Source organism: Maylandia zebra, linkage group LG23, assembly GCF_041146795.1.
Source record: "Maylandia zebra isolate NMK-2024a linkage group LG23, Mzebra_GT3a, whole genome shotgun sequence".
Classification (NCBI taxonomy): Eukaryota; Metazoa; Chordata; class Actinopteri; order Cichliformes; family Cichlidae; genus Maylandia; species Maylandia zebra.
This window is the reverse complement of record NC_135188.1, coordinates 11,956,253-11,977,032: the sequence shown is the minus strand read 5'-3', so window position 1 is coordinate 11,977,032 and position 20,780 is coordinate 11,956,253. Positions and strand designations below refer to the sequence as shown.

At 45.4% G+C, this 20,780-nt stretch overlaps 2 protein-coding genes across 3 annotated transcripts; one reads left to right on the top strand and one right to left on the bottom strand.

Moving 5' to 3' along the window:
• Positions 1-117: 117 nt before the first annotated feature.
• On the top strand, positions 118-8,158 carry fam78bb (family with sequence similarity 78 member Bb). The gene is made up of 2 exons (XM_004552723.3): positions 118-1,422; positions 5,027-8,158. Exons 1-2 carry the CDS (start codon positions 1,157-1,159, stop codon positions 5,547-5,549), a joined length of 789 nt encoding a protein of 262 aa, XP_004552780.1. The 5' UTR covers positions 118-1,156; the 3' UTR covers positions 5,550-8,158.
• Positions 8,159-12,112: 3,954 nt separating this feature from the next.
• slc35a3a (solute carrier family 35 member A3a) lies at positions 12,113-20,059 on the bottom strand. 2 transcript variants are annotated; one of them, XM_004552721.6, is made up of 8 exons: positions 19,712-20,059; positions 19,399-19,615; positions 16,379-16,533; positions 16,170-16,292; positions 14,163-14,331; positions 13,533-13,651; positions 13,257-13,390; positions 12,113-13,166 (listed from the first exon to the last, which is right to left on the bottom strand). In XM_004552721.6, the coding sequence occupies exons 2-8, from the start codon at positions 19,586-19,588 to the stop codon at positions 13,076-13,078; spliced, it is 981 nt and encodes a 326-aa protein (XP_004552778.1). In that variant the 5' UTR covers positions 19,589-19,615; positions 19,712-20,059; the 3' UTR covers positions 12,113-13,075. The 2 variants fall into 2 exon arrangements, with proteins under 2 accessions (XP_004552778.1, XP_004552779.1); XM_004552722.5 differs by having other exon boundaries at positions 19,728-20,059.
• Between the last annotated feature and the right edge of the window lie 721 nt (positions 20,060-20,780).

Sequence of the window (20,780 nt, the reverse complement as noted above, 5' to 3'; positions counted from 1 at the left end):
AGCACCGTGAGGTGATGTCGTTTTGCCGAAACTGTGGCAGTTTTATTTTGAAAAGCCTGATGTTCTCAAACCAATTAAACGACCCTTCCTGTTAAAGGTGCCGTTCTTCGGCACAAATCCCCCGGGAAGGTGCTTTGCCAGGGCGGAGTCACTCCTAAAAAATTGAGCAGAGTGGCACGTGCGTGGACTCCGTGTTTGTGGGGTTTGGTATTTTTGGGGGGAGAGGTCGCAGAGCTGCTCCCGTGCGGTCTCCCTCCGCCGCTCATTGGTCGGCTGAGCATCTTCAGCACCGCGCAGGCTGAACAGCGACGCACAGCCACGCAGCCTTCTTCAGCGGAGGACGACGCGGTGCACGCGGCGCGGTTACTATGACACCGTTTCTCTTATTTTTCTTATTTTGATCCTTCGGCGCTCTTTCGCTCTGCACTGCGAGGATTTGATGCCCGGGGTCTAGAGGCTTTGATCGGGAATTGCCCTCCGGGTGGTGGCTGGGAGGAGGCTGGTTACCCCACCGCTGATGCTCGGACTCCCGGCTTGTTCCACCGGGCTTCCCTCCGGTCGAGTGGCCAGGCATGACGGACCCTAACGACCTCGCTCAGGTTACCGGCAGCAGCACCAGCAGCATCAGCAGCAGCATCTCATGCACGGTTCAGCACCGCCAAACACCGCCGCCCGATCCTCGGGTCCCCCTGCCGGTGTCCCAGCGTCCGCCGGTCCCCCGACGCCTGTTGTGACATGACAGCTCGGGGCAGAAAGGCGAGGATCAAAGGTTACGGGCAGGGACTGCAGCAGGAGCGCGGATGGATCGCATCCTCCGGGAGAAACTGACCGCTGGGGTTTAGAGGAGAGGATGCAATCATCCCTGCATCTAAAATTCACGTGACACTCGATTTATCTGCTCCCTTGTTTCTGCTTCAGATCCTCCGGAGGTCAGCGCGCAGGGTCAGCCCCAGAGCAGCGGGCAGATGTGCTCGCACATCAGCAGGGCGGGTGTCTGCGTTACCGGGTACCCTCCCGGGCCTGCAGCGTGGTAGCACCCACCTTTGCCTTATAATCTCATCGGATGCACAGCCTCGCGGTGTCGGTGGAGTCCCGGCCAGCTGTGCCTGTCAGGCTCACTTAGCCGCCGCTGACCGCCACCTCCACCCGCACAGCCATGGGTTGCATCCAGAGCATCGCCTGTAACAAGTCACGCATCAAACGAGAGAGCATCGTGGTGTGCGACCTGTCCGCCACCATAGACCACTGCCCCACGGTCATCGAGGAGAGCTCGCCCATAGTGCTTCGGTACAAGACGCCCTATTTCAAAGCGTCTGCGCGGATTGTGATGCCTCCAGTCCCGCGCAACGAGACCTGGGTGGTGGGCTGGATCCAGGCGTGCACCCATATGGAATTTTACAACACCTACGGAGACGTCGGCATGTGAGTTCACACCTCTGTCACCTGAGTCCCAGTTACACGCGCGTGACAGGATTTCAGATGCAGGAAAACGGGAGCGCGTGCGTGACGGCGCGCCTCCGTGCACTCTAATAACTATAACGCGTTCGTGCCCGAGCTGCACGCGCTCGGGGAGCATTTGTGCACGCAGCAGGTTAACGGAGCTCGTCAGCCTCCTTCATTCAAACGCCCACCGACAGATTCTGTTCCTGTGACTCTGGCACCTAAATAGAAAAGCTGCTATTAGAGGAGCTAAACAACAGTTGCTGCTCTCACACTCAAATTGTGCCCACGGAGACATGTCCTCCCCCACACCCACACCTCACACACACACAAACGCGTTATGTCTGGAGGGCATATGCGAGGGGGTGTTTAATCCTACTGGGTGCAGGGGTGTGGGTGGTGCATGCACGGGTGAGAGGATGGGGTTTAGGTTGTCATCGGATTGGTCACATGGCATGGTAAATAGATGGTAGGGGGCCTCCAGATGACAAAGCTGTTGATTACAACAAAGGGATGATGATGATAATCCACTGGCACACTGAACCATCATAGCTTTTCTTTCTTTCTTTCTTTTTTTAGACAATTTGGCCCAACAAAGAGAAACTTCCTGTAATAAAATAGATTTTAAAAAGCAAAACGGCTTAATGAAATACAGTATCACATAACTAAAAGCTTGGTAGAAATATAAAAAATATATATATAAAATAATCCGCAGCCAATCAAAAAACAAGCAAAGCAAAAACAACAAATATCTCCAAATACACTCAAAAAAAGCAAATTGGGTGGTTGTTACATTTACAAAAGTCTAACTTGTAATTTGAACAAAATAATTTCATGTCCCTATGGTGAACATAATTAAATTATGTAGGATCTGCATGAAATTCAATAACTTAATTTGTTCTTGTTCAGATGACCTGATCAAATCTAATAAGAGTGGTTAGTTGCCTGGACTCACGAAATTCACAAGATGACACAAGATTTCAAACCACAGGAAAATCGCTGGAGTTATAAGAGGCAAACAACCATACACACATCACGTGTATGTTATTGCTATTTATTGTGGTTTAAGCTGTCAAGTCTTGATTGGTGGTGTGGTGGTTAGCGCCGTTGTCTCACAGCAAGAAGGTCCTGGGTTCGAATCCAGCTAAACTGAAAAAAAAGAGCCTGTTGGAATTCCTTAAGTGAACAGTGGTTGCACACAATTACTTTGGCAGAAACAACTGAGTTAAATCAACACAATGTATTCATATTCAATAAGCCTGTGCAGTTTGTGTTGATAAAATGTGAGTGAAACTTGTTTAAATGAACTAAGTTGAGCTCTTGGAATATTTTAATCCTTCGCAGTTTTGTCACTTTATTCCAACACTATTCAATAACTTTTACCCCAATACTACTTGGTCACTTAAATAATAAAATTTGTCTTCATATTTCATAATGTTCAACAAAGTCTAGAGTCTGGTTAACATAAAAATTGAATGAATTTACAACCACTACCAGCCTCCTATCTTTATCCAGGCTGCAGGGGGGGCTGGGGCATAACCCAGAAGTGATACGGTAAGAGGCAGGGTACACCCTGGATAGCTCACCAGTCTGTCACATACAGACAAACAACTATTTTCTCTCAAATTCACACTTTACGGTAATTTGGAATCACCAATTAACCTAACTCTAATAACCACATGACTTTTAACTGTGGGAGGAAGCCAGAGTACTCAGATGGAACTCACTGTAAACTAGCCAGGTTGTGGATTTGAACCAGTGAACCCATGCTCTTACTGTGAGGCAACAGCACTAACTGTCATGGTCCTGAGTCTGAGGACTCAGTGTTTTGTGTTTCCTTATGCTTTTGTTCATTCCGAGTGTGTATTCTGTTGTGATTTTGCCATTTGTTAGGTTTCTGTTCTTTGCCTGCCTGCTCCCACTTCTCTGTGTTCCCTCTGTCTGTCCATGGTGTTATTGTGTCTGCTCATGAGTCTGCCTGTCATGTTCAGTGTCCTGTCTGATTCTCTGTGTCTGTTAGTTTCCTGTTTTATTCTGAAAGTTCATGTCTCATGTCAGTGTGTTCAGTTTTACCTCTCCCCTGTCTCGTTAGCCTTATTGCTCCCAGCTGTGTCTCCCTCCTGTGGCCCATTCCCTGATTACTCCCCGTGTATTTAAGCCCTGTGTTTTCCTGTGCTCTCTGTTGTGTCGTCTGTTTAATGCCGTGTCCGTCTGCATCATTCTGTGTAACCTGGTGTTTAGTCTGCGTCTCTCCGCCATCTTTCATTGTGTATTTTGTTCCTCCCCCTGTGCGTGTTTGGTTTAAGTTGAGTTCTTTAGTTTTCCCCAGTTTAGGTTGGTTTACTCCCTGCTCTGCTCCTCCTGTTTTTGTCCCCTTATCACCTCTGCAAATAAATATTCACTCGCACCCCAGTCAGTGCCTGCATCTTGGATCCTTTACTCAATTCACCACACGACTGCTGTGCAGCCGTGACACTAACCACCACGCCACCAAGATGTCAACGGAGGCTTAACAAAAGTAGGAAAAGCTATGATTTCAAGGCTTGATGCAGAATTTTCCATACGTTTTTGTCCTTGACAGCTTAAACCGCAATAAATAGTGATAGCATACATGTGGTGTGTGTAGTTGTCTGCCTTTTAAAACTCCAGTGATTTTCCTGCAGTTTGAAATCTTGTGTGATCTTGTGCATTTCTTGAGTCCAGGCAACTAACCATTCTTACTAGATTGTATCAAATTACACGTTACAATTTTGTAAATGTAACAACCACCCAATTTCATTTTTTCAGTGTAGTATGCAGTGAATTCTCTGTGGGGACTCTATTTCCTCCCACAGTTAAGTCATGCAGTTATTGGGGTTACGTTAATTGGTTAAAAGAATTCTCTCCATGTTAGCCCTGCAATAGACTGGTGAAGAGGATGGATGGAAGTTGTTATAAATCTGTTAACCAGACTCTAAACTTTGTTGTACATTATGTAATATGAAGATAACGTGTAGTTTTTAAAGTAACCAAATAGTATTGGGATAAAAAGTTATTGAATAGTGTTGGAATAAAGTGAGAAAATTGTGAAGGATAAAAATATTTCAAGAGCTGAAATTACTTCATCTAAACATGTTTTAATCACATTTTATAAACACAAACTACACAGGTGTATTGAATATGAATAACTTGTGTTGATTTAACTTGTTGTTGTTGTTTAAGTTGCTGCCAAAGCAAAACATCTATGTTCAACCAGTGTCCTCACTGTTGAATTAAGTAAATCCAACATTTTCTTTTTTCAGTGTAGGAAAAACAGTCGCCACAGCACCACAACTGGATCTAGTCATGCTGGTATCATTAGCAAACTAACAGACACGTTACACGTGTTCCTGGAGTCCATTAAGGGGCAGCTAACAGGGATCAAATGCGCTTTTTGGGGACTACTTTCATCGGTGGATTTGGTGCCATGTTTATACACGTCATACACAGCAACAGTGGCTTAACTTGTGTTTTTAATAAGTTTGAACGTCAGTTAAAATCTATGAAACATCTTTTGAATGAATGTTGGAGTTACCCAGAGATCTCTTGGTTCTCTGTCTTCCTCCAGGTCCAGCTGGGAGCTGCCTCAGCTCCGTGAAGGCCTGGTCCGGGCCATCAGCGACTCAGATGGCGTGAGCTACCCTTGGTACGGAAACACGACAGAGACAGTCACCATAGTCGGCCCCACGTCCAAGCCGTCCCGCTTCATCGTCAGCATGAATGACAATTTTTACCCCAGCGTTACCTGGGCTGTGCCGGTCAGCGAATCTAACACGCCTTTACTGACGAACATCAAAAGAGACCAGAGTTTCACCACCTGGCTGGTGGCGCTCAACACCACATCCAGGGAAAAGATCCTGCTCCACACCATCAAGTGGAGGATGAGGGTTGACATCGCAGTGGACCCGTCCCTGCCTCTGGGTTCCAGGGCCAGGCTGGTGGGCCGGGTGCACCAGGACCAGCCGCGGGTGCTGACTCGAATGGAGCCCATCCCTCTTAACGCCATGGGGAGGCCCAACGCCAACGATGCCCAGGTTCTGATGTGGAGGCCGAGGAGAGGCCCTCCGGTTGTTGTCATACCGCCCAAGTAGAACACCACGTGCATCTGATTGGCCATTTCTGGACATCATATCATATCAGGCCAATTCTGCTAACAGGATAATCAGATGAGACGCAAAAGCAGACAAAAATGATATTTATAAGCAGGCTGAGAATTGCATTACGTGCTGATGACCTCATCAGAGTTGCAGTGCTTTGAATCTTGAGGGGACAACCGCCTTAATTCCCCACCGCTGCCTTTGATGATTAGAAAGTTTGTTAGTCCCTGCTTCTGGTGCTGTTGGGCCGCCGGGTGTGCAGGCATGCACTCCGGCCCTGCACAACAGAGGGAAGACTCGTCTGAAGCTTGAACATCTGCGCTGGGATGTAACTGATACCTGTGCTGTAGCTACTCAGGCCCTGGAAGAAGTGATGGAGCTTAAATACAATTGACAAAGGTTTTCGCGGCCTTAAAGACAGCATACTCGTGGCCTGCTCTGTTCTGTACGCTTAAGTGCTGTGTAAGAGTTTAAGCGAGGAAAGTTGTTAGAGTTTGCGTTGCGTTCACGTCCAGCGAGGACGCCGTCGCTGTGGGGTTCCTTCTTCATCGTGGACGCAGACAAGTAGAATCTCACCGGGATGACGTGAGCGTGCAAACGCGTGTATCTGTTTGTGCTTGTGTGCTTTCTATAATGGAGCCCGGGGTCGGGCCCAGGCGTGCTGCTGTGTCACACCGGACTGCCTCACACACTCTCTCACACACACACAAGGCCTCGTTTGTAAAGCCGAAACATTGTAGGGTCATTTCTTTTCTTTGTGTTTCAAAGATTGTCACATGCAAACACAGAGCTACCTTGTTTTTGACATATCAGAGGAAAAGCAGAAATAACACTTTGGTTTCAGTCACATACACACAGACATGACTGAAGCCCTGCAGCAGGACTATTTCCCCCTCCTGCAATCGCACGTGGCCAGTTCGTCCGAGCTGCAGAGCTTCTCCCTCCCTGCCTTTTGAAAAGCCAGAGATGCCTGTGTTGATGACAGCCTGCTACAGTCAAACATGGTTTTATCATTTGAGGAACGTACTGATGCCAAGTTCCACTCATGTAAGACTGAGATCACACCAAAACATAGTTTCTTCTGAGTTAACCCTGGCAGCGTGCAGCCCTGCAGTTAGAAGGTGATCTGCTGAAGCTCAGCAACGTTTCAGCTGTCGTCAACGTATTTGCTCATCCAGATTTGGGATATCAAACTAACGCCTGTTAAATCTCACTCATCTGAGGGTTACAGGGTTTTTTCTTTGTCTTCAAACAGCATTTTTTACATCTAGAAAAAATGTATGACTGTTCATCTTCAGGGTGACGAAAAAAGTTTCGTCCATTCAAAAATTGTCCATTCAGCAGTTAGCAAAATATCCAAACACGTGACGGTGTGAGAGGAAGTGTTTGCTTCGCAGCGTCTCTGGTGGTCTGTCGTGATGTGTGTGTCAGAAGGTTCGCGGCTGAAAATGAAAGCCAGTATGTGCTGTTTTCCTACGAGCTCACAGCTTCAGCGTAGTTCACTGTTAGGCTGTTGTGTTTTGGCTCGTAGCCTTCATCGTGGTCGTAAAACATCACACACTTGGCTGAGATTGTGCGTTTTGTATTTCTTTCTATTTCACATCTGCATCATTTAATCTGTAATATGTTTTATGATGACCCCGATGAATGCTGCGAGCCACAAATGCGCTTGTCTAGCCTTACAGTTACTCTGTATACTGTCGGTGCTGCAGGAGGTTTGATCTCTTCAGGCTTTTTCCTCTCCTCCGTGCACCTTAGAAGGAGGTGAAACAGTGCCCCAAACCAGAAACCTCTACGCTGCTTCTGATGATTTTCCAGGCGGTGCATTTGCTGTAGATCTGCTCATCCGGCCTCAGTGGGACTGAAAAAAAAAGGCTTCTGCTGAACTGGTCCAGATGAGACAGAGATGAAGAGAGATGGATGATGTAACCACATTATCTTGCTGATGCTGCTCATTACTCTTGGTGCGAACCGAACAAGCCTTCACATACACACACACACACCTCATATAGAACAACAACAGAGCCAGGATCACCAGGAAGAACTGTTCTGCCGGCTTACTGCAAAACTTAACACACACTAACCGCACAGCGATGTGGACAAAGAGATAGTTTAACACCCTGATTATTGTAGCTATGACGCAGGGGCAGTTTGTGAGGCCAAGCCGACAATCACGAGCAGCACTTCCGATGGGACAACTTAGAAGGTGATCGTTATTGGACTGAAACTTTGCGCAGAGAACTGATGCTTTTATAGTGGGGAACTTTTCCCCCCCCACATGCCCCGATTAAAATAACGTGTTAATTAAAAATACATTTTTACTTCACCGTGAGGGTCACACAGTCTGCCGTCAAAGTGCATCCGGGCCTCAAGTGTCTTTTACAGTTAACAGCCGTGCCTGTGGGCTCGGAGCAGAGTGCTGCACGGCCCTTCGTGTGAATCTGACTTGTTATTCCTACTTGTCCTGCCGGTCGACGTTAGATTGTCTGAAAGCGACAGGCTGACGGTGTTTTACAGTGTTTTAATGTGGAGGACGTACAGTCCTTTCTCTCAGACTGTCTGGCTTTTGCATGCAGTGTTTTTAAACTCATTAAAACAAATGCCAAAAATAAAGTGTGAACTTAGTCCTCTTTGTCGCTCCACAGCCCAGGTACAGTGTAACATTTTTACATGGGTATAAGAGGCTGCAATGTCCCCATGGTACATTCACAGACTGTAGGTAAAAGATGGACGAGCTGGCTCTGTAGCTGCGTTCTCTGTAACCACCAGCAGGAGGCGACTTTAGTGATTATAAGATACTTGTATAAAAATCTACTGGGAAAACAACCTTTCAGCTCTTTTCCAGATGGGTTTATAACTTCTGATCATAGTTTCACATCTTATTGAACACAAATTGATTTTTATTTGGTCAATTATCAGTCAGGATCTTAAAGCATTTATCTTTTTAACTGCGTTAGAAAAAAGCTGCTCTAGTTTCTAAAAAGCAATAACTCCTACCGAGCAATCAGTGGTCACTGTCAACCTCTCTGACTTTTTATTAGTGCTGTTCACATGTGTAGAGCACATCTTTGCTAGACAAAGAAAAATTGAATGCTTCATAAGGGAATCACTTCCAGCCCGACTAAGATTTGGGAACATGAAGCTTAGGGTCAATTTTCAATAGCAAGTAGGGCTGCCACAAACGATTATTTTGATAGTCACCGATTATTTGTGCGATTAGTCGACTAATCAGATCATGCATCCATCGGACGCTCTAGTGAGCCTTCACCTCCCGGTCATCTATTGAGCTGGTGGGTAGCAGACGTCTCTGAAAATGTCAGAGCACTTTTGCAAATATGTGATGTCTTGATAAATTGAGCAGATATTTGAAGTTTACACAGCTACATCCTCGCCGGAAAATATCTTAAAAGTTTATTTTGTGACCAGGAAAGACTAATATTAAAATTAAGTCGCTGCCGTCATTGTTAGAAACTGGAATTGGTTGGATAGAATTCTGGGATAGGTTTAGGGATGGGTACCAGTATCCGGTGCCATTATGGCACCAGTTCTGACATAAACTGTAGTAACCAGACCGAAAAGCAGCGCACATTTCGGTGCTTTTTTTTCCTGAGATGTCATACACTTTGGATTCTAGCCAATAATTTTACCTTACCAAGGATAGTAGGCGAGCCCAGATACGTACGTTCTTTTAGAGCAGAGCTACAGATTAAAAATGCCCAAGGTGAAGCGGTCAAAAGTCTGGCTGTACTTCACAGCAAAAGATGCAAACTCAGCAGCCTGCAACAAGTGCTTTAAGGTGATACTGTGCAAACGAGGTAACACCTCGAATCTGATGAAACACCTGGCGACGCATAGCGTTCTTTTTAAAAGCTGTATTTGATAGCTTGCTGCAAGCCCTCACACATCTACTGCGGGTGTGGTGCCTGTTATCGGACCCGGAGTTAGCAACATCCCCCAAAAACCCGAAGAATAGAGTCCTGGCCCCTAGCCCTGCCAGTGTAGCAGAAATGATGACGGATGATGATGCAGCAGCAGCCGTTCTTCGCTGGGCGAGTAGCTTAATGTTGTTCGTGTGTAATTTACGTTGAGTAGGCTAACCACGTTATTACATTAATGCATGTAAGGTGAACTAGCAAACATCATCATAGCTACATGTGGCTGTCTTCTTGTTTGATGGCAGATGCTCCCTTCACCCTGGCCAAAATGACCAAAGAAAAAGTGGAAAACAGCTAAACATGAGAGGTTTTTGGACAAAGTTTGTGTTTTTTCCATTGTTTAAGCACTGCTTCCAGCCAAGAGTGATACCATAAATCCCCTATAGCTGCAGAAAAGGCTAACATTGTTATCTTTTTACAAAAAAAACAGCTGAACATGAGAGGTTTTTGGACAAAGATTGTGTTCTCCATTCTTTAAGCACTGGTTCGAGCACTGTTTAAGCACCGGCACCGTTTCAAAAGTACCAGTTTGGCACCGGTTTCAGATAAAACCTAAATGATACCCATCCCTAGATAGGTCGACCCATCCTTTACAGTTTTTTCTGATTGCTTAAGCACATTTTTTGTAACTATTGGCTAATTTTGCAAAACTCTTCACACAAATAAGAAAACCTGTCACCCAATAATCAAAACATTGTAGTTCTCTTGCAAAAGCAAACACAGCTAGATTAACTCTTCACACCTTCGTAAAAATGGTGTTTCCGTATCAAACAGTACACACAAGCCATCATCTACTAAGCACACAATGCGCCAACTGCACACTGATGGTATGAATACAAAACACATCTGGCTTTTGCTTTCTCTGTGCACAAGGTAGGCTATGTCAGTTTGAGCTCATACTTCTGTCATAGATCCATAAGCATAGAGGGATCCAAACTTCAAGTACATCAAAACAAACACAAGTGTTTATTTCCAAGTATAGGATTATTTGCAATCGCCATAATGACTATATGGGTTACTTGGTCTGCAGTGAACATGCTTCCTCTGCCCCCAGCATCTGGTCATCTAGCAATTCTGTAAAGTAACAATTTCAGTATTTTTACATCTATGGTATTGGTGTGTTTCTCATTGGCATATGGCAGTGCTACAAATCTTTGTGCGAAGTGACTGTACTAACCGATTCTCATTTCAAGATGTCCTTATGGTACTTGCTACAGTGTAGCGGCTCGAGTTAGGCTGGACCCGTTGGCCAGCTACCCTCAGGGTCATTCCACGGTTGATTACATGTTCCACTATTGTAGCTCTGATGTCATCAGCAATTCTATTTCTTACTCTTCCTACCCTTCCTCTCCCCCCTCGCCCCCCTCCTTGTCTTCCTCTTGCTCCTCCTTGTCGTCCTCTTCATCCTACTTCTTCACCTCCATGTCCTCTTCCTCGGCCTCCTCTACTTCTCACTCTTTCTGCTCCCTCCATTGTACTCCGCACACACAGCTTACCTGTATTATAGTGCTTAGGCTGATTGCAAAGTGAACTAATTATCTAAAAAAGTTTTCACATGTGAAAGTGTGCCAGACAGTTGGCAAATTAGTGTTAATGATAGCCATACATGTGTATACTTTTGCTAGGAGTGTGTTGGAAATTTGGTAATTGAGTGTTGTGCAGTGAATTGTGCCTACAGTTTTGCAAAGTGTGTGTTACAAAATTGCAAACTGAGTGCAAAGCAGTTTTTGTGCTTTTAGTTTTGCAAACTCAGTGAGTGGTTTTGCTATAAGTCTGAATAGTTTTAGAGATTGTGCTACAGGAATCACAGTTAGGGTTTAAGCATTCAGAAAAAACTGTAAATCTGGGGAAAAGGGAGGACGCATTTGTCATTGTCATCGAATTTGGACAGCCTTCATTGCGTCGCTGTGATGTAATTGGCCTACAAATGCAGTCTCCAAAGGATGCGGCCCCTGAATTTGGACACGGCTACCATACCTGAGACTGCTTCTTCTTTGCCGTTTAACCGCAGCTGGCATCCTTGTAGATGCATTGGTGCCATCTTCTGTTTCAGTCACTCTTAAATCCTACTACTTATTCCTGCGTCTTTCAGGATCTTACAAAAGCTTCAAATATTGCGTCGACTATTAAATTAGTCAGACAATTTTGAGAGTCGATGTAATCGTAACTAGTCGACTAATCGTGGCAGCCCTAATAGCGCGTCATCCAAACTACGCAGCAGATCCATGACGAACCTCGTGGTTGTTATTAACAAATGGATCACCTCAGAGGTACTTTCGACTGCAGTTTGGTGCACTTTTGGGCATCTTTTATTGTTAGGAAATAGATTGACTCACCGAGTGAGTTGTGAAAATGTGATGCGAAAATGCATTTATGTGAATTGCTCCAAAAAATTAAAAAATTGTGGAAAAAAAATGAGGATAAAATACTTTGTTTTTTTAACCCTCAGCGATGTCACAGGAACCAAATAATTTGGACATCCATGCAGCCAATGACATCAGATTTGAAAGCAGGTATCCATCTTTTATATACAGTCTATGTGTTGGGGTAGAAAATGTAAATGCCGTGTGTTGTGGTAAAGTAAGAATGATCAAAGAGGAGACACACAATGACACATGCACATAAGTCAAAGGAAGCATGTTTTTTTTATAAAAGATTCACATATTGGTAATTAAAATAATAAAGTTCTTAATTATACCCGCTTTATCCCAAAAAAAAAAAGTAGTTTCAGAAAAAAAAAAAAAAAAAAAAAATCATCAAATCAAACGTTACTTTCTCTGTAAATGATGTAACCAGCTTCAGTTTCATTGGACCACATTCTGATTATTCCGCCACAAAAATCACCAAATGACACTGTTACACAGGCAGAGGACACGCTAACCGTCAACAGTGGTTCTGAAAACTAAGCTAAGCCTAATGAATAAGTTAAACCGCCAATTAATTTATAGATTTAAATGTCAACAGTGCAAATACTTACACCAAACATTAACATGATTTCCAATATTCAGTGTAACGTCTCCGCTTGGTGTTGTAGTTTCAGAGCTGAAGCTCATTCTGACTCTGAGCTTAAACAGGACAGGAGTACCTGTTAGAGCGTTAAACACCCCGAGGTGAAGGCGGCAGCCACTGGGCTACGTGGCAAATGTGGCTTGGAAGAATAGTTAGAAAGGCCCACCCTCTGGTTCTTTGCTCCTTTGTTACACTGGGTGACTGATGTGGCCGTAACACTAACAGGCAGTCAAACTAGTTCCTGGTGAAGACAATCAGTCGGTCCAGTTTCCCTTCACCGGGCGTGGCAGCTGGATTATGTGCGCTGTTGTAATCACAGAAGAAAAGTAAAACGCCCTCCTGGTTTCGTCTCTCCTTGCTTCTCCTTCTCAGCTGAGGCACTTTTGGTGTGAGACTTGTCACAGCGTTGTTATAAAATTAAAAAAAAAAACAAAACAAACCTTCCTCTGATCCAAACCTGCTTACATCCTCCGTTATGTTTTCACACTATATGTGAAAACATAAAGGCAGTCCAGTCCTCCTTTCCCTTCGTGTCTTCACGACCTCCCGCAGCTGCTGTAGTTTCAGCCGTGTGTCCTACGCCCTGCTGGGATTGGGGGAAGGCTTGCCTTCGTAGCCGTACAGGAAAGTGGCCGCGATGACTAAAACGGCCCCGAGGAAGAAAACACTGCAGGCAAGAGCAGAAAACTCATTGAGCTGAAAGAAAGAAAAGCGAAAAGGAAAAAACAGAGAAAAAAATAGCGACTGCTTTCTTTACCTGGTTGGGTCAAAGTCCTGCAGCAAGAAGTACGATATCAGCGTTGACAGGATGATGGAGAGTGACGTAGCGAAGCCCTTGAGGATGTTGTCTGCGTACTTGATGACCGCTGCTATGACCAGACCACCCAGGGCCTGAAGAGAAAACAAACACGGAGACACAGATGGACAGAGGCATGACCTGTAGGGCCAACGGGGAGTCCGAGCCCCAGCTTTAAACAGTCTGTTAGCCCAGAAGTTCGACAATATACGCGACAGCACAGCGAGTGAAAGTTACCTGCAGTGCTACAACAGTCCAGGTGACCGTGTTGTATCCCTGAAACATTCCAGACTCCCTCACTCGCTCCCCATCATAGGCCATCATCCCGAGGAGCCCGAACACCAGGCCGAACATCCCTGAAACGCAGGGACGGAGCACTTCAGAGCGACATTCCCAACACTGCTGTTTTCTATTATTTAAGTAATATATCAAGAATATTTCCACTAAAATCAGGCCTAAATTAATGATTAAATTCTCGTTTTTGATCGTCTTTCTTGTTCCTGCTGCTGAGGCTCTGAGGTTTAACACAGGTGAAGATGCTGTAAGCTCAGTGGGAATCGCAGGAGACTCAGCACATACTCACACGTTCCAGGATAAAAATAAACTAGACAGGAACATTCATCTAACAGAAACATATCGGAGGGTAAAAAGCCCAGCTGGCTCCCCGAGCAAAGACCCGAGGAACCGCTGCACACATGGGAGCTTCCTGGTCCATTTATCACTTTTAAGCAACAGCATCTCAGATCATTGTTCTTCTGGCCTCCACTTTATTTTTCATACTTTTTACTGCGCTGGACTGCGTTTCAAGAACATATACAGGCTGTATATATCAGTTCACAACTGATTTGCCTGGTGATAGATACCAACCCAGCTGGATGTTGCGGACCCACACGCTCTGTTTGCTCTCTTTCAAGATCTTCTCAAAGTAGACACCAGCGAAGCCGCTGGAGAAGCACGCCACCAGCACTGCGGCGAGGCCGACGAACTGGGAGCCAGCAGACGGGGCCTCCTTCTCGGAGGCAGAGTCAGAGGGCCACTGCAAGCACAAACCGGAGAGCCTTAAATTTTAACAGGTGAAAAAAAACTCTTTCGAGCTTTCTTCTCCCCACATGTACGATTAGGAAGTTAAATCGTAACCCAACAAACATTTCAAGGAATGATTATCCACCTCAAAATGTGGCGAAACAGTCCAAAGTGTGCTTTGTGTGTTTCGAGTTCCTGTAGCACAGCAGCTTTTAGGTTTTAGTTTTTAAAAGACTGACAGGCCAGCGTCAGAGATGCTCAGAGGCCAATTTGACAGAACCAGACCAAATCTCACCCCCAGCTCTCTGGCTCTAAACGTGACTGCAGAGAGAAACGTCCGTCTTGGAAGCAGAAACAAGCTTCTTTATTGGTTCAATACTGAAGTACACTTTATCCAGGTTCACCCGTTTAAAGGTCACAGTTACTTTGACTAGCAGGTGGGTCCTGGCTCATGACTTACACCTCTCATCCACATTCAGTCACCCAAGCTTCCAAACAGGAGCCAATGCGTAACACCGCTATGGCCTCCTCCATCATTTAGATACAGTCTATGATAACTGCGTGGAGCAGACTTCTCTTCTCTTGCACATCTCCTGCTGAATAAAAGTACATGCTGCAAAAATAATAAGTGCTACACAATCCAGTGTGTCACAGGGTTCGACGTGATGATGTCCAGAGAAAACAAACAAACCTGGGCTGTGTATTTTACATCCAATGAAACATCCAGCGGATACAACGTGCGCCTTCCAGAGAAACTCGTATGTACTTAGTAAACTGGAACTTTGTGTAATGATTATCATTCACAGTGAAGTCTCACTGAATCCCTCATGCCGGGTACCTAATATTCAGACACGGCATCGTCACAGCTTTGCTGCGTTGTGAAAAAGCTGCAGAGCGAGACTTCTTGTGTGATGTGCTGCAGTAAGCAGGAAAACACAGGCATTAATGCACAAAAAAGATGATGCTGAGCTTTGAATGTGCAAAGGAAGAAATCTCACACTTTCATCTTTGGATAAATAAAGATTCAGGACAAAGTGAAGCTATTGTTTGGTATATTCCTCCAACATCAGCACCATCAGCTCCGCAACAAACCTCGCTGGGTGAAAAGTAACAGCACCAGCTTGGAAACGAGCAGCGAAACAGAAGCGGGGTTTCTCTGCAGACTCTGTTTTCTGTGTGTTTGTAGGGTCTGAGATGGAAACAGAACAGTTGCTCTTTAGCATCATATCTGATGTGAGTGCGAGCCTTCGTGGAGTGCCGCTGATAAGCCACGGTCACTCCTGCACGTACCTTGGACAAACAGATCCGTTCACGGCTAAATATTTCTCAGAATAAGTGTAAAGCCAACTGATTGCCATTTTCTTTGTTTAGCCAAGGAGGAGGAGGTGATATGAAAACAGTCATTCCTCCTCTGACACATCATTCATCAGCAGCCAACATTTACTCAGTCTTCTAGTACAAGCCTCATTATTTATTTGGCCTTTAAATATCAGAACAAATAAAACAAAAAACAAAAAAAACAGCACACTCAGTGAGTAAATGCTCAGCAGACAAAGGGGACGAAAGTGTCAGCTGCGTGCACACACTGCTTTTTTCCAGTCTCTCTCTGAGCTGAGTGAACATAAGTAAAGTAGCTTACTGTGATTTGAATACACAAATCCATTTTACTTCCTGAATGTCTTTTTGTCAGCCTCAAAACATCTCTGAGCTCGCCTCCTTCAGCCTTAGAGGTGCATTTTCATTCCTGTGTTTTATGTCTGACTATCTCTACACATTTAGCTTTTTTAAGACAGCAAATAAAAGCTGATTGTCTCAAGAAATGGTGAAACAGTGATTCGAGATGCACGGCACCTGCACGAGGGCCACGCCAGCCATGAGAATCAGCAGCGAGAGCCACTGGTACACGCCCAGCCTGCGGCCCAGCATGGACACCGAGAACAGGGCCGTGGTCAGGATCTTCAGCTGGTACGTCACCTGATGGAGACAAAGGAACAAGCGATCAATCCTCCGGTCGTCACGGCGGTCATGAGGCCCGCAGATTAACCTGCCGTGCTGCTTACCTGGTAGGTGGCTGCGTCCAGGTTGGAGAGGGCGACATACAGCAGGTTGTTCTGCAGTGTGTAGATCCCTGAGGGGATCGCCAGCTTCAGTGTTTCTACGGGTTTGTGAATGATTTCCTGACGGAGGACGCTGTTGAGAGCGCGCATGCTGTAACCTGCAGCATGGAAAGAAGACACAAACCACACATATAGATTACAAATTCTAACCAAGCTTGGAGCTTTAGAGTGAAATCAAAGTACGCAAAGATGACTGAGCGCTTCGGTGCCTCTTGAGGATTCCCCGTCACAGTTTTTAATATTCAGAAAGTAAAAAGAGAAGTGGTCTCTCTGGCCCAAGCTGTGGCCCGTCGCAAGAAACACACCGCCTGACAAGCTCCTGTTAGTCCAGGCTCAGAAATCCAGCTTTACAGCCAGAACCAGGAACTTGGATTTTAAATAAAACAACCAAGACATAATTGCAGTGCCGACTTTTAGCTTTAAAGTCACAGCCATCACCAAATCCTGCGTCTCCTTCCTTGAGATGTTCCGTGAGCCCGGCACGGCAGCTATCTTTACTTTCTTCTGCCTCCAGTGACATCAGCTGACTGCCCTGGCGGTTAAGACCATCACATTTCTTTGCTGTGAGAACCTCTCGGGCTGCTTTTGCAGCATACTCAGGCTCTTAAGACAGTTTTGTTTTGCAGCATTTGGCTGAATCTGAATTCATCCTGCTGCTTCTATCAGCAGTCACATCATCAATAAGTGTGAGTGGGCTGGTTCCGGTGACTAAGACCCGGACGTACGCGCCCAGGTCATAATGCTGCTTCCACTGCGGTTGACAGACAATGTGCTATTTGTTCAGATCCTGAGTCGTTTTTCTCCTCCTCCATATTTTTCTCTTCCCGTCATTCAAGTTCAAGTTAATGAACGTCTGTTTCCTGAGCACATGTTAATAATTAATGTTAATGATAATAATTCAATAACAGAACCGGTTAAGTGGCTCAGACTTTTACTGGTCACTGAAAAAAAAATATCACAAAAACAACAATGATATACTTTGAGGGAACACGCCTCACCTGGCAATGAAACGGTTTCAGGCAGTCGTCCAATTACTTCTGAGTAGGGCTGCCAGGATTAGTCGACTAGTCACGATTACGTCGACTATCAAAATCGTCGACGACTAATTTAATAGTCGACGAGTCATTTGAAGCTTTGTAAGATCCCAAAAGACGCAGGAATAAATAGTAGGATTTAAGAGTGTAATAACGGACTGAAACAGAAGATGGCAGCACTACATGTACAAGGATGCCAGCTGCCGTTAAACCTCGAAGAAGAAGAAGAAGAAGCCGTGTCCCAGAATTCATAGCGCGGCCCAGCTCAGTTTCCAACAATGGCGGTAGCTAGTTAGTTTTAATACTACTCTTATTATTCTTTTAACGTTTAACGTGTTTTCAGGCGAGAATGTAGCTGTGTAAACTTCAAATATCTGTTCAGTTTATCAAGACGCCACATATTTTCAAAAGCGCTCCGACGTTTTCGGAGACGTCTGTTACCCACCAGCTCGATAGCGAGCCGGGGGCAAGGCTAACTAGAGCTGGTGAGAACACCGGACTCTGGGCAAATCATTTTCAAACCCACCGCTGTCTTTCGCTACTCAGGTTAAACATGATATACAAGTCACTTAGATAACTTAATGTTATTATTTGGCTTTTTTCAGTATTTTATTTGTTCCTGAGTAAATCGGCTGAGTTTATTGAACTCCAGGGAAACAATCTGCATATTTCATTAAAATTTAATTACCATCTTGTCTTTATTTTTAGTTAGCACATACCTTAAACACTTCAAGCTATAAGCTAGTGATAGTTATATACGAGCAGATGCATGCTGGTGCAATAAACTGGTTTTTTTTACGTACAATGGATGCATGATCTGATTAGTTGACTAATCACAAAAATAATCGGTGACTAGTCGACTATCAAAATAATCGTTTGTGGCAGCCCTACTTCCGAGCCTCTGAAAACAGACTGTGTCTAAAAACATCTGTATTTGCTGATCAGTGAATGAAGTACTTTTCAGTTTTTAGAAAAAAAGACTGCTATTAGCCAAAAACGAATTCTGAGCCTCACTGATCCAGAAAACCCACCAACTGTAGTTTCAGCACGTCAGGAACAGTCCACCAAACCTGACTGCAAATCCTCAGGCTGCACGCACACTGACACATTTCCAATTTAAAGCAGGACTCTCAGTCTCAGTCGTGTTAAAAAGACTCTGTCTGAAATAAGAGGCCTGTAAACGAGTATCACGTGACCATCTGTGCACACGAGATGTTTGAAACTCTGCAAAGAGACAAAGATCAACAGCACGTGTGAGGCAGTCACGACAGAAAACCCAGACACAAAGCAAATACGGCACCGGAGCGAAGCAAGGCACAGGGAAACGAAGACCCACGGGTGGAAGATAAAATAACAAGACACGACAGCCCAGCTAGAGGGTTGTTTTTTGTTTTGTTTTTTTGGACTAATGATATCCAATCAGGAAGCTCACATGGACGTGCGAATCCCTGTTTTCTGTAGTTTTAGTGAAAGTTCTCAGAATTCATCCTGATTACCTCAGAAACAGAACCTCTCAGGTAATCGGGAAAAAATGACCTCTGATGAAGAAAACATCAGTAAACTCTGAACAGGTGAAGTTATTAACAAACACAGAACTGAAGCTGAAATAAGATAAAAATCACTTTAGTCACAAGCATTCACAGTGCTGGTCCTGGATCACTGGATCAGTTTGAACTGCCTTCCTGCTGCAGGAGCTGCTCAGCCACAAGCATATTTAACATTTAAATCATCGTTCATGTTCTGGGATTAAACAACAAGCCCAGCATGATTTGTGCTTTACAGATCAAAGAAGCCAGACCTCAGACGGCACCGTGATGGTTCCTGCTCACATCCAGCTGGACTTGTTTGAGCATTTATAACACTTCACTGTGGCCTAAAGTTTATCACACATGACAGGACCGGTGCCGGGAGCTGTGTACACGGACTCACTGTGCTCCTTGAAGACCAGCAGGACGCAGGTGAGGATCTTCATGACCTCGGCCACCACCACCGCTGATGAGGCCAGGTACCGCGGGCCCTCGGCCTGCAGGGTACGGGAGTAACGCATGGTGAGCACCAGGGAGGTGGTCTGGAACACCAGCACACCCAGTGAGAGGTACTTGAGCCGGGGAGAAGCCATGGCCACGTTTCGGCGAGCAGCTGGAGACTGAAGATGAGCAGAGGAGAACAGAGCCGGGGGGTGCAAGAACAGGAGCAGGTGTTTTACTCCGAGGCGGTGGGAAATGCCGACGGTTGGTCTCACCTTTCGGTCCGCTCACCAGTAACTTTGCAGACGCTCAGTTCGGTCTTGCGCTGTCCGCTCTCTGCGGCTCCTCACACGGACAGATGGACACGGTGCTGGCGGATCACCACAGCTGTCAAAACAGCAGCTCAGGTCCTGGCGTCCATTGACCCGCACCGGATATCAACCGCCCGTTAACTTTTCAGCACGCTCGCACCGACCAATGCATCACGACCCGCCATCCCGCTTAAAACGTCCACCAGAGGAAAGAGTAAATTGCACGGGGAAGAAAACTCCAGCCAGGTGAAGATAAGATCCCGGACGACTTCCGCGTTAGCAACTCTTCTTCGTGTTCTCGTCGTTTTCGGGTTCGTGTGAGACTCTGCCTCCTGCTGGGCTGACACGGAACAGCACCTCGGCAGGATAAACGGGAGAAAACTCCAAACAGAAAATATCTGACTCTATTATTATTATTATTATTATGCATTTAAACGATTTGCATTTTCAGTAAAGGTTTTAAACTTCTGAAGTTAATGAGATGGAACATTTTTCTCAATGCCTGACCATTTATAGTGCATTTCAGGGTCGCGGAGGTGGGCTGGAGCCTATCCCAGCTGCCATAGGGTGAGAGGCCAGGTACATCCTGGACAGGCTACCAATGAAATAAACTACAGTATATACATAGAAACACACTGAGGCATGTAATAGAATTTAATCTGTCTCCTTGGAAGGATTCTTACATTAGTAGGAAGCAAAAAGACTCCTGACAGTAATGTATCTCCTGGACGAGATTTGGTGCGTGTCTGTGTGTTTAAGTGTGGTAGGGTATGAGTTAGTGTGTGTGTCTGTAAGCCATAAAGGAACATGCAGAAAGCGAGTGCATTTCACATAACCTCCCGACTGCACGTCTGGACTGACATGCAGTTGGTCTGAGGAAGCCAGAGAACCCACACAGACATGCAAATGCCACACGGAGAGACAGACGTATAACACAGAGGAAAAGAAATACACACTTAATATCTTACAAGTTTTACTGTGACCTACAGACGTCCACAGACCTCTGCAGGCTCTCTAAATCTGTCTTTACACC